This window comes from Centroberyx gerrardi, chromosome 3 (genome assembly GCF_048128805.1).
Source record: "Centroberyx gerrardi isolate f3 chromosome 3, fCenGer3.hap1.cur.20231027, whole genome shotgun sequence".
NCBI lineage: Eukaryota > Metazoa > Chordata > Actinopteri > Beryciformes > Berycidae > Centroberyx > Centroberyx gerrardi.
In genome coordinates, this window is record NC_135999.1 from 8,105,882 (window position 1) to 8,124,968 (window position 19,087).

The 19,087-nt window shown below is 45.5% G+C and overlaps 1 protein-coding gene across 1 annotated transcript in view; it reads left to right on the forward strand.

Moving 5' to 3' along the window:
- The window catches only part of adgrl3.1 (adhesion G protein-coupled receptor L3.1), an 83,880-nt gene that overhangs the window by 4,795 nt on the left and 59,998 nt on the right, over window positions 1-19,087 (forward strand). Inside the window, exons 2-3 of the mRNA XM_071901834.2 lie at window positions 1,675-1,888; window positions 14,375-14,484. Coding sequence (XP_071757935.2) covers window positions 1,675-1,888; window positions 14,375-14,484 — 324 coding nt within the window. The remainder of the gene's footprint in view (window positions 1-1,674; window positions 1,889-14,374; window positions 14,485-19,087) is intronic.

Below are 19,087 nucleotides of genomic sequence, written 5' to 3' on the forward strand. Positions count from 1 at the left end.
TGGACAAGCCTTGGTGGAGTTTCTGTTTTGCATACATTACAGATTCAGAACTTGTAAAAGCCTTGGGGTGCACCCCCAAAAATACAATACAAAACAAAACAAAACCAAAAAAAAAAAAATCCCTCCTTTGTTCTTCCACTACCTCCTCCTTTCTTCCTATGAGCCAGATACAAGTGTTTGTGCAGCTATGTTGCCTGCTGTCCCAATAGTGGAGGAGATGAGAGGAGCTGCTTAAAACATCTCCTTGTGTCTCCTTAAATGGAGGATCAAGTGCATTCTCTCCTAGAAATAAATTGCATGATTGTACAACATGCCCCATCACAATCCATGCCTCTCCAGGTCTCATCTATGATGCTGAAGCCTGCAGAAGCAGCTGCCGTTTTCCCCCTCCTCTCTCCCCTCTGTTTACATCTCTCCCCCCTCCTCCATCTCCTCCAAATGACTTCCTACCAAGAGATGACTGGCAGTGACCCACTGAGCACTAGACAACATTTCAACACTGCATCTATGCTTTAGCTCTCTTATAGCCCAGGATCTTTTTGCCAATGTATAGCTCAGTTTTAGACCAAGCAGTAAATACATTATTACATATTGAAACAATGCATAAACAGCTGTAAATATCAAAATATGCACCAGAGAAGTTCAAGATATAGCTTTATTTTTGTCAGAAGATGTAGTCTAAGATGTAGACGTCTAATAAACTTCCACTTTTAAACCCTGTATAGCCTAATTTTCGCCTTGACGTCTATAGCCATTTAACATCTTTTAACGTCTTTTCAACGTAAATTGCTCAGTGGGCGAGTAAAGGAAGGAAAGCAGCAGGTAGTAGAAAGATTTGGAACCGATCAGTAGCTTTAATCTGAATGAAATGAATGACACTTTCCCTATTTCAGTGCAGTATGGACCGATCCATGGATCAAATTTCTGAAAATTATTAGGCATTACTATTTTTGAATCATTTCCACAGCACTAAATGCATGTAGAAATTGCCAAGCAATTACCCTCGATCCAAACTGATGTCTAAAGCCGCCAACTGTGCAACAGTAATTACCATTGTCGGCAAGTCGGTTCACTCGCGACAGTGGACATGCCCTTACCAAAATTCTTGTGCAGTGCCATTGTTTTCGCAGTGTAGATAATTAGTCTGTATGACAAGGGAACAACTTCATTTTTGGTTGGACACAAAGTGTGCCTGTACAGTTTAGGCCGGCATTGCGCACATTTGAAACACAAGCCCGCATCACGGTGAGAATAAGCCCGGTGTTTCAGTAGGCCGGCTGCCTGACCAGTGACTGAATCACTGTTATCAACAGCAGTGATTCTCAGCCTTCTTCATATCAAAGACCCCTAATTTAGTCCACATTAGAGCCACAGACCCCCATTTGATGAGATTTTGTCTCTCAGACCCAAATCTGAGAGAATTTCTGCTCCAGAATCCCATGACTGTCTGTATTGTAGGTAGAGAGATAACAGTGAAACTATGATCAAAATAGTCATTCTTCTACATTCTCTAACTGTGTTAGCTTCTTGTGAATGAAATAATGGTGAAGTTTAACAATTCATCAATTCCCCCTGGTCCCCGGACCAGGGGGAATTGTTGAGAACCACTGAAACTTTGAGAACCACTGATCTACAGTATACCAACGTGTGTGTGTATTTCCTTCACCTGTACAGCCTCCAGCCGGGCTCCTATCCCCATGGCGGTGGTGCGCAGGGAGCTGTCCTGTGAGTCGTACCCCATTGAGCTCCGCTGTCCCGGCACAGACGTCATCATGATCGAGAGCGCCAACTACGGCCGCACCGACGATAAGATCTGCGACTCGGACCCCGCCCAGATGGAGAACACGCGGTGCTACCTGCCTGATGCATACAAGATCATGTCGCTCAGGTCAGTGTGTGTGTGTGTGTGTGTGTGTGTGTGTGTGTGGTGGGGCTAGTGATGTGTGTGGCTACGTATCTGATGCCTCCATGGGAGCGGTGGTCTTTTTGCCTGCGGTTGGTTGTACGTCTTTGGCACCCTCGCGATCCCGACACTCCCCCTTCCTCCCTAATCCTCCCAACATTTTGATCCCTAATAAATAAATGAATTTGATGAGAACGGACTAGAAAATCATAGCGGAACAAAAATAGCAATGAGGCAAAGCAACGCTCTGTGTAATGAGAATGTGTCAATATAAATATTCATTAATGTCGCCATTAGTGTCTGCTCAATTTTTCAGAGATCATGAGATGATGAGTTACTCTGACTTTGAATGCTCTTTGCAGTTCTCGCTTTCTCTTCTTTTCTCTACATCGCTCATCTCTCTCTCCTCCTCTCCTCTGTCTCTCCATCAAACCACCTGTCTGTGTCATGCTGTGGTGATCTGGTTGCGATTGCTTTGGCCTGGCTCTGTCTCTCTGTTCGCTCTGCCAGCTGCAGCTTGTGTGGCCACTCTCCTACGGCCCCTGCCATCCATAATTTATACACACGCGCGCACACACACACACATGCACCGCACACTGCATACACTGCCCAGGGGCTACACCAGACTGTAAGCTCCAATTAGCAGAGCTGGAGGCCAAACTCAATCTAGAGGGATCCTCTGTGGAGGTGACTCAGACCGGAAACAACTGTTTATCACATATATTGTCTGTGTGTGTTTTTGTGTGTTTGTGCCTTTGTGTGTGAGCATGCACTCGTGTGTGTTTTGGTGTGTAAGAGCACAGATATGCCCATGCATACAGCGAGTGTGCATTATGTTTGTGAGGCGCCAGCGAATGCACACGGCGAATCTTCGTGTGCGCGTGTCGAAGAAGTGCGTGCGCGCCCGCGTGTGTGTGCTTGTGCGCTTGTTAATAATGCATGTCGAGGGCCGCATCGGGGCGTTCGCACACATCGTGGTGTGTTTGTGTGTGTGTGTGTGTGTGTGTGTGTGTGTGTGTGTGCATTTAGCCCTTTCCCATATTCATACATCTCTCTCCTTCAATCTGTTTCGGCCTGTCTGGTTTCCACTCTCTCATTCTCTCTATGTCTGCGTCGTCTCTGGCTTTCAAGCCGAGCTCGACTGACTGATAAAAATCAGAGCATGTTCCGCCTGCCCAGCGTTTCCTCAGTATCACATTCTCTCTTTGTTCTCCTCTCTACCACTCTCCAAGGCCAGCGAGTGCGAGCGCGCGCGTGTGTGTGTGTGTATATTTGTGCGCGAACGTGTGTACTGTACATGTGCATGTTTGCGAGTGCGTCAATGCGGGTGTGTGTATGCGTGTGTGTGTTTGTGTGTGTGTGTGTGTGTGTGCCCATACCACATAATTGGTCTTGATATCAAAGCCTCATATCTCTGGAGGGTCTCACAAGGCTTCTCAAGCAACCTAGAGAGGACCTGATATCGCAGCATTTCCCAGATTATCTCCCCATTGGGATACACTGGGTTGAAGGGGAAACGAAGCCGCGGCCATGAAAGTTACGCTTAATCTGTTTTAGCGATGTACTGGCCTCAGTTCAATGACTCACTCAGTTGTGTGTGTTTTTTTTTGTGCTATTTCAAAATGGCTACCGAGCGTTCTTTATGTTCTGTTGAAGTGCCGTTCAAAAACTTTCACCCTGAATGGTTGTACAGTAGTTAATTGTTGTATTTGGAGCGTCTACACCTCAGTGGATACAAGCCTCCTTATGCGCTGACTTGGGTCTGTTTTGGGAATATTTGTCACTGCGGCCGTGTCAGCTACAGCTAAAGGGCGTGGCCGCAGGTTGAGCGAGGGTGCAGTAAAGTGTCACAAGGGAGAGTTACATGCATTTGAAGGTTCGGGTTGTTCCGTTCTGCGAGCCGGAGCGGTGGAACACCTGCAAGTTATAGCGCTGCTCTACACACATAAAAGTGATTTGATGGTTTCTGGGGAGGCGCTCCACGAACACGCCGCTTGTCCCTCACTGATGCTTGAGTGCTCCATGGACCAGGAACCTTTCAGCACACACGCACTCAGGGGAGAGGACGATCTCACACACACACACACACACACACACACACACTCAGGCACGTGTAATGGCAAATACGGACACTTGTATGAATGTGTAGACATCGCCCGCAGGCACTCTGTTTCGCGACCTCTGCCGCGGGTTTCCGTCTCGCGAAATTACTTCTGGACTTTAAACCGACTTTCCCCCCAAACGCCTCCTTTTCCCACTCTGTCGCCTTGTTTGCCCTTCCCTCTCTCTGTCTCTCCCTCTCTCTCTTTCGCGCCCTCTTCCCCTCTCTCTTGAAGAAGTCCCTCAACACAAAGGGAAACCACTTCGACGAGAACAACAAGGGTGGGGAGTTGTTCCTCCTCCCCCCCCCCCCCCCCCCCCCCTTCCTTCTGGAAGCGTTAAATAACAACACGCTTCATTTATTATTCTCCTATTTGCTCACACTCTCTCCATCCTCCCCCTCTTCTTTTTCGTTTCAGCCTCTCTCTCTCTCTCTCTCTTCTTTTTTTTTCACCACTCTATTCCCACCTTCTCCATCTCGGCCCGTACCCTCTCATTCCTCAAATTGCTTCTCACCCCTGCCACTCTCTTTCCTCTCTCCCTCTCACCATCTGTTTTACTTTTCATCACCCCCTTCCTGTTTTTCCATTCACTTTTTTTCGCTCCCCCGGCTCAGGGGGGGAAGGTGAGAGCGAGGCTGTAGTGCCAGGGCCTATGGTGCAGCATGTCGCCTGGATTTGGCTTCGGCCCAGTCTGGACCGAATGTGCCAGGGTCGAAGGCTGGAGGGACAGGCCCCGATCTGGACCAAACCCCAGCCTTCAGTGGCCCCTAGGGGACCCGGGGCGCAAGATCTCTGCAAACACACACACACACACGTAAATACGCACCAGCCCTCTGTGTACACATACCGATGAATACACATGCATGCGTGAACATACATGCTTGTTCATGCACGCATGCTCGCACGCACACACACACACACACACACACACACAGAGAGAGAGAGAGAGAGAGGGAGAGTTGCTCATCAGTTCCCTAGCTTGGTCAACCTCTCCTGGCAGCATGTCTCTTTAGAACTGAGTCTTAGGCTTCAAAGCACCAGGCTAGTGTGTATACATGTGTTTGTGTGTGTGTGTGTGTGTGTGTGTGCGCGTACGGTTGTAAGCTTTTGTGTGCGCGTGTGCTTGCGAGCGCGCACCAGCGTGTTTGAACCATTCACGTGGGAGCCTGTAAAGAAACCTCTGAAGTTCTATTCCTTTGACTCTCTGAATTATAGAAAACCACTTGAATCATACGCTGCAATCTAGTGCCATGTGCTGCAGTTCAGTGCCACGCCGCCTGTGAACTATGCCATAGAGTGTGGCGCTTTTTTTATTTATTTATTTTTTTTTTTTTTACTTCATCTGTCCTCCCCATTTCAGAAAACAAGATGGCAAGTCGCATAGGGAGAGGGGAATGGACGGGTGGTGAGGAAGAGAGAGAAGAAAGAAAAAGAGATATAGAGGGAGACGTAGTTAGAGGAACAAATGCTCTAAACCTTACATAAATCATACATTTCATAACCATCATTATTCCAGTTCAATGACTCTAACTACAAAGGCACACCAATAGCAAAAACAATAACACATGCTAAATTGACCATTTGCGCTAACCGGGGTTTGCCGTGATTGCCGTGTGTTTTTGTGTGTAAGTGTGTGTGTGTGTGTGTGTGTGTGTGGTGTGTGTGTGATATCCTGCAGAGGATGGACTCACCAGGACATTGGTGATTATATTTTTTCCTTCTGATTCTTTCTGTCTCCATCCTCTCCCGCTTCTTCTCTCCCCCCTCCATTTTCCTACCCTGTTTCCCGCCGAATGAGGTCATATCTGGAAATGTCCTACATAATGTGTGTGTGTGTGTGTGTGTGTGTGCGCGTGCGTGCGTGTGCGCGCTGCCACCCTCAAATAGTCGCCACGGTTACAGGAGATGCCCCGCGGCATCCTGGGAGTCCAACTGTCACCCTTGCTCAGTACGGTAATTAGGGCCCACACACATACATGCATATGTACACACACACCCCCCCACATACACACACACGTAGATAGATGCATAGAGAGAGAAAGTGAAAAGTGGAGAGAAAACAGAGAGGTGGAGACAGATTATAGCAGTAAAGTAAAGACACACATATACAGAACATTTCTCTCAGATACATGAACACAAAAGTGCCTTTGTAATCTCATCACATATTATTGTCCCATACAGCCTGACCACCTCCCACCCCTCACACACACCCACCCACACACACACACACACACACACACCAACATTCACTCTGACAGCTGTGCTCCTCTCCCAAAACCTCTGTATCTCCACCTGTCAAAGTCACCACTGTCTGACCCTTCTCTACTGCCACTACCACCATGCTAACCTCAGTTATCATGCTTCACCAAGCACCTAAGCTACATGGCTGCCAGAGAAAGGTCTAGACACCACTCCCTCTCTCTCTCTCTCTCTCTCTCTCTCTCACACACACACACACACACACGGTCTGACACATCCAGAGACGAGCATGTGAGTCAGTGCCTCAGACACAGTGGCACGTAGACAGTGACTGACTTACTTACCGACTTGATACTTTGACATTGACATGCAAGCGCACAGCCAGGCCGGGACACAAGGAGAAACCCTTCCCCTGCAACAAACACACACACACACACACACATGCAACTTCAGTACATCAGGAGGTGAGCCTGACAAAATCCTCCAAGACAGTGTCTCGGTGTGGGGTGGCTGTCGACTCGAGTAACAGGGAGGGACGGCGTTGGCGTCTTACACGCTCCTCTGCCTTTCACCAACCAGGAGAGACAGCCCGGCTGTCTCGAACGCTACTCGTCTTTTAGGTTGGCGGCGGATTTGGAGTTTGTGCTAGCAGGTGGTCTCGGATTATACCGTGATGCGGAGAGAGAGGTGTCGCGTAAACACACACACACACACACACACACACACACGCATACACACAGACATGGAAAGACACACAGGGATGTCAGTAGAGGAATGTTGCTAGGTGGAATCGGGAGGAAGGCTCCGGGAGTGTGTCCTGGAATCGGACGACGTGGAGGTTGCCATGGTTACCGGCGGAAGAGGAGAGGAGAGGAGAGGAGAGGAGAGGAGAGATGGCGGAGCTCAAAAACTGTACTTGGCCGCCTGCCTGCCAGGGAGATATAGGGTTTAATGTGTTTGTGCGTACTTGTGTGTGTGCGTTATTTGTGCGCCTCTGCGTATGAGTCGACGTACCGTTGTTATCAAGCACTTTTTCATGTAGTGCAGTTCATTATCCCGCAAGATTATTTCCTGCAAAAAAAAAAAAAAAAAAGAATGCTAAAATATGAGTTAGCTGCCACTCACAAAATGGGCTCCTTTAAAGCCTGCATTAACATGCATCACATATCCAGGTTCTATCCAGTTAGGATTTATCCCCATTTCATTTTCACCTGGCATTAAAAAACTCTCTCCGGTACCCACATGGAAATCGGATTGCTCTTCCCTCGGCAAAATGCAATTATGTGTTGACATCCTGACAACTTTCCCTACACTTTCCACACCTAATGCAAAATTTCTCTCCTCTATATGTCGTTATAACAGCCTCGCAGGCTCTGTGCAGGCCGCGGCAACGTATGCGCTGCTCCTCGCTCTTCAAAAGCAATTTGCATACCGCAGGCAACAGCTGGCCCTCTGTACTTCTACGCGGAAAGCTAGCTTCCGACCACGTCCGCTTGTCTCGAATGAAAATCTTTTTTTTTTTTTTTACTTCTTAATCTTTTATTCATCTGTTTATTCAGTTTGAGGGCAATTACAGAAATATCTTCTGACACAGCCAAGTATATAACAACGTAATCGCTGTTTACGCTGATATGGCTGCAATATGTTGGATTGGAGTCGGATTCAGAATTTTCATTTACACTTCACTTCAGTGTGTTTTTAGTTTTTCATTGGCATCTATCATGATACATTTATATGACTGATATGCATGTGAATGCCAGGTATAAAGTTACTTATTGCACATGCAGCACACACAGGTTTCATGGTATATACAGTATATATATGTTGTATGACAGAATATGACACTTGACATGCTATGCCAATGCAGAGAGAATGGGAGAAGCATGGGAGAGAGTGACATCCTCCAGCCAAATATTAATAATGTAACACATTTCAAAGCTTTTTCCCAGTAGGAAAAACAACAATATTTTACCTGTGGCTTGTCTGACAGGCTGATCGAGAGCTGACAGGAACTCATTCAGGGACCGCAGAGCAGCCTGTTTGTGTTTGTGTGTGTGTGTGTGTGTGTGTGTGAGACGCTGAATGTTTGTGTGTGTGTGTGTGTGTGTGAGAGAGAGAGAGAGATCTGTCATTTCTTTATGAGTTAGTGGTGTGGTGGTGCTGGCACAGGATGCGATGCTTCCGTTTGCGCAATACCCCAAGGTACACACACACATACACACACACGCACACACACACACACAGACACACACACACGCACAGCCACACTCCTCTCTCCCTTGCTCTCTTTCACTCTCTTCCTATCTCTGTCAATCTCGATCCCTGTATCACTCTTCAATTACTTACTACATCCCAGTTCTCCTGCATCCTCCCCCGAATTTCACCCCTTTTATTCCTCCTATTCGTCGTCCACCCATCCCCCCCCCATCTCTCCATTTGTCCATCTCCAGACAGCCCTATATGTGTGTATAACCACATCAGGGAGCTAATAAAGCAGAAACGAGGCCAGCAGCAGTGGAATCTCATATGCGGTGTATGTGTGTGAGAGGGAGAGTGTACGGCCGGCCTAACAGCTTTTTATCCTACTGTAACTATCCTCTGTCTGTTGTCAAATGGGTTTCCTCAACTCTCGGAGGACATTAGGGCCCTATGAAATCACTTCTCCCCCTTCATTTTGTTATTTTCACAAATTGTGTTTTATTGTTTCCTGCATCTAAACGGCCTCAGCTCCGTTTTTTTTTTTTTTTTCCTGCACCGGGGTTTTTAATTTTTATTTCTCTTTAGAAACCGTTATAAGCTCAAAAAAATGCTTTCATTTTTTTTTGTCCTGATGAATATTTTTAGGCTTTCCGTTTGCAGTGCGGTATTCATTATGTGTTTATGGATAATTGTGACGACTGATATAGCGTCGTTTCTCGTGGCATTATCTGTTTTATAGTAATCTCATTCTCGTCAAGTCCTGTTTAAGCTCATTGTCTGTGCAATCAAATCCTGTGCTGAAGATGTTGTTTCTTTCATACCGAATTAGAGCCAGATCAAATGAGAGTGAACAATGGCAGCAGGCTAAACAGCCTTTAGAAATGTATAGCAAGTATTTAGAAAGTTTGGATTTGGTCTTTTTCAATCTAAAACTAGGCCACTACATTTTAGACATCAGCGGGAAGCAACAACACTGATTTTTTTCTCTCAAACTAAGACAAACACATTTTCAGAGAAACACAATGCAGTTTAACTGTGCTCCTATTCATTTATTGTTACAAATCATTCCAATACTCAGTACTGAACTATCCCAACCATCCCCCCCATGACTTCCACATTCTGTATTCTGTGTTTATGAGTGAATTCGGCTGCAGACCATGTTTTTTCGGTCTGTTTTTTTTTTTGCAAGTTACCTAACAGCGTGGGTGAGCAAGCAGAGCAAAATAAGACGGTGACTTTGCGCACCATGAGTCCATATGGCATGTTCAGACTGTCGCAGAGCTCTCAGAGGGAGTTCTACCAAGAGAATGCTCACAATTGTGAGGCGTCGATGTTCCCAGTGCTCCGCAGAGTGCCCAGATGATGCTCTGTTAGGTGAATCAGTTCTGGCATGCTAAATGATAATATTCAATCTTCTGCAATATTCAAAAGGCGTTCTGGAGTGTTCAGATGAGGTTCTAGAATGTTCTGACCGTCTTCTAGATGGTTCTGACAGTGTTCTGGCATGTTTGAATGTGTTTAGTATATGCAGACAGCGCTCCGTTGTGGAGTGTTGGGAATGTTCAGAACATGTTCCAGAATTTCCCGACACTCAATCTCCCAACAGTGTTCTGGCGTGTTCCAACAGTCTACTGGAATGTTGAAAGATGATTCAAATGTTCAAGCAGTTAGGGCTGTGAATACTGTAAATACTGAATATACTGAATATTATTTTTTTTTTTTCATTTTTCAATACATTTACAAATTAATATTGTGAAGAAATAACAATATTGAGTTGCCGTGATAAGCAATTCTATTGTCTTTATTACCGATAAAAGCCAATACTAAATAACGTCTCTCACAAAATGAGATCTGAAACAAATTAGGGAATATTATTTGAAAATTAGTTTTATCATGCATTATATTATGATGCAATGAGCATTGATTCTATTGTTTAACATGCTATTTTGCATATCTTAGCAGATTAGTATTGTGTGTATTGATATCAAAGTAATTTCTCAGATTTATCATAATATTAATATTTTTTTTTTTTTATTGTAAAATGTTCAGGCAGTGTTCTTGAATGTTTACATGTGTCTAGAAAGTTCAGACAGCATTCAAGAATGTCTAGAAAGTTCAGACAGCGTTCAGGAATGTTCAGACAACGTTCTAGAACGTTTTAGAATGTTCACACAGCGTTCCAGAATGTTCCGACGGTGCTGGAGAATACTGTGACTGCATGTGAGTGTTCAAACAGCATTCCAGAGCGCTCTGCTGAGGCTGCGTCACTCACTCTCAGACACCTCTTTCAACTGATGAGGATTAGCTCCCAGCTCTCACTTGCTCTGTAATTATATAGTTCTCCAACACATCTGCGCTCAAGCACATACAGGCATGCAGGCACACACACACACACACACACACTGACAGTCGCAAATATTTATTCCCTTTTGTATGTGCTCACAGACACATGCATGGGCTCACATCACGCACACACATCTACTCACACACACAAACACACACACATACACCAATACACAGACCCACGCTTCATCAGCCAGTGTCAGCTTTATCAAATTATCATCAGTCAGTCAGTCAGTCATGTTTATGTGTAGGAAAGAGGGAGAGACACAGAGGAAGAGTGGAGGGAGGTCTGCCAAACAAAGTGAAAAACATCAGAGACAATAACAACAGCAGAACCCACTGCAGCAGCGCAGCTTTCTCCCCCCCCCCCCCCTGCCTGCCACAGCTCAGCTTTGTCAGTGAATATGTGTCTGTGTGTGCGCATGTGTGTGCGGATGTACGCGTGTCAATGTGTGTGTGTGTGTGTGTGTGTGTGTGTTGCACGTTGTGGGGAAGAAAGCCAGCAGGCGAGGCGGTATCCAGGCCACTGCCTTGTTTTGATGTGGTCATGCTAATTAAAAAAGGAGCTTTTCTGCCAACACCAAGAAAAATACACAGGGAAAAAAGATGGAGCCATTTGAGTGTTTGAGAGACTGTGAATAAGCAATGGGTGTGTGTGTGTGTGTGTGTGTGTGCGCACGCGTGTGCATGTATGATTCACCATGGGTCAGAACGCGGAGAGTACGTGAATTTGCGATTTTTTTTGCTGATGTTTTTATGTTTTGTTATGCTGCGGGATAAACGCACTGGCAGAGAGGGAGTGAGAGAGAGACAGACAGAAAAAGAGCGAAAGAGGTGGAAAGAGAGAGAGAGAGAGAGAGAGAGAGAGAGAGATGGAGGTAGCGGGGACAAGAGGGAGTCTTTTTTGGATCTGACTCAGACTACTGGCTCAGACAGCATGGTGACGTCAGCACAGGCTTTACTGAGGATGGAGGGATCGGGGAGAGGAATAGAGGGAGGCTGGAGATGACGCCCTGAGGGAGGTAGGGATGAGAAAGATATTAAGGAGGAGAGAGAGAGAGAGAGGGGAAGGGGATGGAGAAGGCGAGACAGAGAGAGACAGAGAGAGAGAGAGAGAGAGAGTGAGAGAGAGAGAGAAAAGACTTAGAGCAAAAGGGAGATGAGGGAGAAAGGCGAGCAATAAGAGGCCCACCACATATATCTGGGTCTGGCTCCGGAAGCTGCAGCTAAGTGGGTTTAAGACAGATAAACAGACAGAAAAAACAGACAGGCGGAATGAGAGACAAAGGAGGAGGAACGGAGAGGAATAATTCCTTGGCGGGAAGGATGAAGACAAAGGCTGAGAAAGAAATTGGTTTATTATCTTGGCTTTAGAGAGAGTGGAGGGAAGAAAAAAGGGAGAGGTAGCGGAGACAGAAATAGACAGAGAAAGAGAACGAGAGAGAGAGAGTGATAGCGGGGAGAGAGAAAGAGAGATAGATTATGTCAAATCTTTGCTCTATACCCTCTATTTAAAGTACCAGTCAATAACCTTCAGTGCTTTATGACTCAGCCGTGAAAGTCCCTTGAATTGTACCTTTTTTGCAGTATCACAAAGAAGAAATAAACACACACACACACACACACACACACACAGCCAGCATAAATTCTCTCCCTCTTCCTCTCTTTGAACACACATACACCCTCCCCTCCCCTCCTCTTAACTTTCACTTCCACGCTGCACTCTCCCTGCATCAGGGCTATTTTAATTTATTTTTATTCCACTTGTTATTTATGCATTGTGTTGGTTTCGAGTGTTTGATGTCATGCGGTGTCTGTGCCCGGTTCACCAGCGTCTTTGTTTGTCTCTTCTTTTCAGAATGAGACATTTCTCTAAACGCCGTGGGCTTTCTTGCTCTCACCAGCAGCATTTGTGTGTCTTCTCTATCTCGGCCTGTACGTGCAAGCGAACGAAACCCAAACGCACGCCCGTGACAGCCGTCTGTTTGAGCCGCCAAATTAGACCCGAGCGAAACGGGCAGCCGCTATCGCTCGTCCGCATCTCTCGGTGACATCATCACCAGTGGACCGTCTTAGGCGTTGGCAAACGCGCGAGGTCATTAATGGGGGTGTTGTGCTCTGATACGCCGCTGTGGGCCAGCCGGTCGTGTCCACTGGTGGGTGTTGTGAGCGAAGTTGTGGCGGCGTGTCAGTTTGTGTCCCAACTCCCCCCCCCCCCAAGTCCACAACTTGCACTGATGACAGGTGACCGATGATGAAGGCACCGGGGCAAGAAATTAAAAAGCACAGAGGCGAGAAAAAAGAAGGGAAGGGAAAGAGGAGAGAAGACTGGCGGGTATTGTCATTAGAATATGACAGATATTGCAACACGCAGAGTTTTAAAACCTTTTAAACTCATACAACAACACTTGACCCGAGCACAGTGCCGGTCAGCCATAGACACCCATGCATGTGGCAGCGAGCTGTCTGTAGCCTACATTAGCTCTGCGTGTCATATGTGAATATTGAACTGGAAATTGAATTAGCCCTCATGCATATTTCATAATGCAAATTGTTGAATGTTACTGTACGAACGGAGACTTGAGGGGTTTGGCATGCTCATTAAAAAAATCTCAATGGGAGAATCTGAATGTTTTTAATGTAAATGTCGCCTGTCTGACAGGTGCGCAGAGAGGGAGAGAGGGAGAGAGGGAGAGAGGGAGAGAGACGTAGAGCACTGGTACTAATTGAGAGAAAATATTCAGATGAGAAGAGGAGCGGCTCGTCAGCCTCCTCAGACTGGGCCTTCTCTCCTCATGTGTTCCTTATCTTCGTTCCTGCAAATAATATTCTTTATTCGCTTTATTTGAATAATTTATTTGAACCAGGAAGTGCCATTGAGATAAAGTGCCACTTTTGTGCGGGGTAGCGTTTTATGTTATTACACCTATCTATCATGAGAATGTGTGAGCTCCAACCTTCCCCCAATAACTCATCTTTGTTTATGGGGAGTGGGATTGGCACGTTTAATTACACGCACTTAGACATGAGCGTCATGCATGTGTTTTAAGGCACATTGATGGATACACGCACACACACACACACACACACACACACACACGCAAATACAGACATACATAATGTGCCGCCTGCCATAACCTGTGTTAATGGCAGAGAGAAGTACTTACTTTTTGTGTGTCAGAGGAGAGAGGCCCCCTGATAATTGGAATTAATTACCTGGAGTCTGGAGGGCAGAATACTCTTAAAGCCATAGGTTATTGTTCTCTCTGCTGTACACACACGCACACGCACACACACACACGCACACGCACACGCACGCACAGCAGCAGCAGCAACACCAAAAGTGTCCTTATGCACCAGCACTTGAGTGGACAGCCTTACATATGAGTGAACTCAATGACTCCATCGCAACAATAGAACGTATTGTGTGCTTTGTTCTCAGTGTAAAGGGTTCTTAGACAGCAGTGACCCTTGAGTGTGTGTCTGTGGGTGTGTATGTGTGTGAGTGCAATGTACTCGAATAGACACATATATCTTTTGTGTGTGTGTGTGTGTGTGTGTGTGCGCGCATATATCTGTGTATCTGTATGTGTTCCGCTGACATTTCCACCTGCCCCCCTCTGTGTAGATGCAACAACCGTACCCAGTGTGCAGTGGTGGCTGGTCCTGATGTCTTCCCTGACCCTTGCCCCGGCACATACAAATACCTGGAGGTCCAGTACGAGTGTGTCCCATACAGTAAGTACCCTTCTGTTTTTTTTTAGTAAATGGTGGGCATTCTGCTTTCCAGTATTTTGAGAGTGAGATGACCACTTATTCTGTGATTTCTTCTGATTTGAGGGCAGGACAATATGTGGTGAGTACATTACACTAGCAGTCAAAAGTCTGGACACACCTGATTGAATGTACTATGTTTTTTATTCTCTTAAAGCCATTTTGATCTAAAGGCTTATGCTTAACCCTCTAGACCCCAGTAGAATTCTAGAATGTTGCTGCAGTTCACTGGGAATTCTCACTTAAATCAGCATTTTCTTGCTCATTCCAAACAAACAGCTATATCTCAAAAATAAAAAGAAATTGACAATCACAAGTTTTTCCATTTAAAATAACACAACTTTCCCTTTAATTTGGTACCAAATACATGGCAAGGCGATTCAGGGCGTCTCCTTCAGTGTCATTCAAAGTATGACAACAAAACAGATCCTTCCTATCTTGGCTAACGATAAGCTTTCAAATTCAGTACAAAACCTCCAGCGCCTCAACCCACACAGTAATAAGGTCAGACAGTAATAGTCGCCAAACAAATATGGAAAAAGTCACCAAACTTATATGGATAAAAGTCGCTGCAACCCGGCCAGTCCTCCTACCGACTCTTCGGCGCACCGCCTCCCGGAAAACAGCGTCCGTCTCCAGCGGCGAGAGCAGGTACGTCCCGCTGTTTAGTGAAGGTGATCTTGTGTCTTGTTTTATCGAGCAAGAACAAGCGATTTCGATCAAAAGACTTCAACTCACAATGTCTTCGTATCTTTCCACTACATACGGCGGGTCAGGTTCTGTCTCACAGCACAATCTGACAGCTTCCAGAAGGTTTTAAAAGCGTGGCGCTTAGCCGGCGAAGCCATTTTTACCGGTGGAGGACGACTAAACCCGGGGAAAATCAAACGTCTGTGTCACCAGCAAAATTTTCCGGTTCCGGTTCCGGTTCCGGTTCATCGATGACAACTTGAAGCTGAAAACAAACAAAGCTGATAACTTGATTTTCAGTTTTTGGTACATTTTAAACGATTTAAAAATGACGGGCGCTCTTGGGCGCTATAGTGAAATATAGAACGGGCGCTCTCGGGCGCTATGGGGTCTAGAGGGTTAAATGCGTGAAATTTGTTTCTTAGACAAATATAAATAGTGAATTTGATGCCTATGTATGAATATCTTTCCAAAGCCTTTGCCTTTCCATCAAGGCAAAGGGCGGCTACTTTAAAGAATCTAAAATATAAGATAGTTTTGATTTTTTTTTTACACTTTTTTGGTCACTGCATAAGTGAAATTTCATAGTTTTGACATCTTTACTGTTATTCTAAAATGTGGAAAATAGTAAAAACATAAAGAGAAATGTGTGTCCAAACTTTTGACTGGTAGTGTATCTGACTGACCCACCAGACTACTGATCTTATAGTCGCACACTACCACTTCTCACACTTTTGAGTAGATTTTATGTTGCTATGTCATACTGACTTATCAGTGACAACATGCAGTTTGTATACAAAATGAAAGTGCCAGCTGGTAATGTGAGTGCCATAACATGTTTATACGGAAAGTGAGGCTGACACCATTGCTCACTGGGGAAAGTCTGTGGGAGGAAGGACGAGAGGGAAAGATGGGCTCAAATGATGACAGATGGCTGTATGACCTTTGACCTTGTGATAACAGACCGGGAGGTTGTATCCACTCGGGTGAAACGTTCACCAGACAAGAGAGCAGAATATCCCGACAACTGTGAAACTTTTTTGCCAACATAGTTTCCCCCAAAATCTATGTTAGAGCCCACTGCATAATATATGCACAAAGGGTTCAGGGTGGAGACTTAGTGGATTAAAGACATCTATTTGTCCTTGATGTTTATTTCACACTACATTCCAGCTTAGAGGGTTTGTCCAAAGGCAAAGCTAAAACATAACTTCTGCGCCTGTGTTATGAAACAGCCCAATCTCAAGTGATTCCTTCCTCAAAGTGCTGCCTCTCAGTAGTTCCTTTCCTATCACAAGATGCATTAATATTCACTTTCTTCACATGCCGGCTATGCTATTTTTTTGTCATACTCAGGGTGGGAAGCCCTACCCAGAAGACAGGGAAGCAGATGTAAACACAGGCAAACTCGACCGCTCTTTGCACAAAAAATTAAAATATACACCAAATATCCTTTTAATTTATCGAGAGATGAGCAGTATCTTATGTTAGTGGCAAATTCTAAACACTGGGTATACTCAAGTCCATAACACTCTGTAAAAGTGGAGCTACGAAATAGACCTTGCCCACATAATCCTGGTTGCACAGTTTCCTTTCAATACCTTTTAAATACTGTCTCACTCCACAGGATGTGCCAACATCGTGTCCGTGTTTTGCACATCTGCGTGTCTCGCATAAACACGTCGCTGCGTTGGAAAGGTTTTAACACTTGAAACTGGAGTCAGACTAGTTTTACCCTGCAAAACATCTATCTTAGCAAATAATTGGATCTAGTACCGAGTCTTAAAATCTTACTTTTGTTACACAAGTTAAAAAGTCAAGAAGTCTGCGAGTGGGGTGAGACAGCTTCACTTGTTTCCATGGCAAATCAGCTTGTTTCAAGAATTTATGTTGAACCAAGTGACATCTTGATATGAGTGCAGTGATCTGCCTTGTTTCAAGATACTTGTTTTTTGAAAATACTTTGATTCACATTGGAAGCAAGTGGAATTATCTTACCACACTGGCAGATTTTAGTATTTTTTTTTTTACCTGTTTTAAGGAAACAGGATTTTAAGGCTGAATAAGACACATAATGACTTGTTAAGAGAGAGATTTTTTTGCAGTGTACCTGCAATGAAGACACATATCTCAATTGTGATTGGTTGGAAGTAACATTTTGAACTAATGCGTTTTTTTGGTAATTTCATGTCAAAATCCCATATAAAGTGTGTGGAAAAAAAATCACGGACACTGATTTTGAGTCTTAACAATGTGTGAGTGCACAGCCTTGGCACTATGGTCCATACAGACAGCCAAGGTGATCTCCCGCACTGAAGCATTCAATTATGTCTGGCTAAACGGCTCCTGCCCGGCGTCTAGGATGACCAGCAGATTAAATAATAGGACTATCAGAGCCCTCTCTGGAGCAGATGGAAACACAACCTGATACCTGCTTAATGCCCCGCCAAGCACACACTCACACACACACACACACACCCCACACACACCCACACGGAGACACGCACCCATGCACGGAGCGTTTGCGAGCGTGCGTGTGTTCGCTCTCGTCTCATGTATTCATTTGCAGCATGTCTGCTTTTTCCCTCTCCGTCTCCGTCTTCGGTGTAAAATGCGTAGCTGGCTGAGCGAAGATACCTTTTTGCACGGCTTCACCGTCGTGAACTGCAGCAGCTTCAGGAACAGCGGGGCGCGCAGGAAAGATGAGTTCCACGCTGATCTGATAAACAGTGGGTCCGTCAGGGTAAAGTTTCCCCCCCCCTCAAAAATAGACAGCATCTGAAACCAAAGTCATTAGAGAGCTCGGCTATCGGAGGGAAGGAGATAGAGAGACAGAGAGAGAGAGCGAGAAAGAGAGAGAGAAAGGGAGCATTTTGACAGTACATTAGCAGTTTCCGTGTACTGACTAAGTGTTCGGGCTGGATCAGGTAGCACTGTGATACACTACCTGGCTCCTGGGGGTGTGTTTAGCCATGAGAAATGTTCCACAACGTTGGCGGAGAAAAATATGTTGTGAGGAGGTGAAACAACTCCTTGGGTACCGCGACTCCACACCTCGCATTGTTTCGTCTGAGAACTCCTCGAGCTTTACTCGGCGTGACCCTTCGCGGGGCCCTCGTATCGCATCCCTCAAATATTTATGGAATCAATTTTTTTTTTTGGAAAGGTGTAATAACAACTCAACCTTAGAACAAGATACCTCTGTTTGCTGATATCCAGCCTGGAGATCCAGCAGGCGTGCTTGGCACAGCAAATCAATGCTGTCAGCCGCGTTGTTGTGAAAGATGCGTTTTTGTAAGACATTGAGAAGCGGTGGGATATCTCTAAAAATCTGACCGTAAGTCAAGAGGGATCAATAAGTGAGATGTCTGACACCGTTCCCAAACGGTGTCCAGTGATGTCGCATCTTTAACGAATTCCCATATTTACATTGGAAGGTGAGGTGAAGCGAGGTCGGTTCTAGTGCACTCAAACGACGGAGTAAATAGAGTCTGGGCGTCAAGTGGTATCCGTGACTCGAGGAGCTGTCCCTCGCCATTAGTCTTGCTGCTGGCGGAGGTTGCCGAGTGTAAACACCTGACCCCTAGCGATCGCCCCTGGAGCCGCGGGACGCTAATCACAGGCTCTGATTGCACTGACAGAAAGTGAGATGCGCTCGGAAGAGGCGGAAGATGCTGAGGGAGAGCTGGTATGTTTCCCTCCACATGCTGGAGATATTCAAGGACGTGTAAACAAATCTCAAAGTGGGTTGTAAAACAGGTAATTAAATTATGTACGGTTCAATTTGCAGGGAAATTTTGGCCCATTTTTTTTTTTTTTTTTTTTTTCTTTTTTTTGGGGCTCGCACTCCCTTTCCAACTCTTCATCTCTCCTCCCT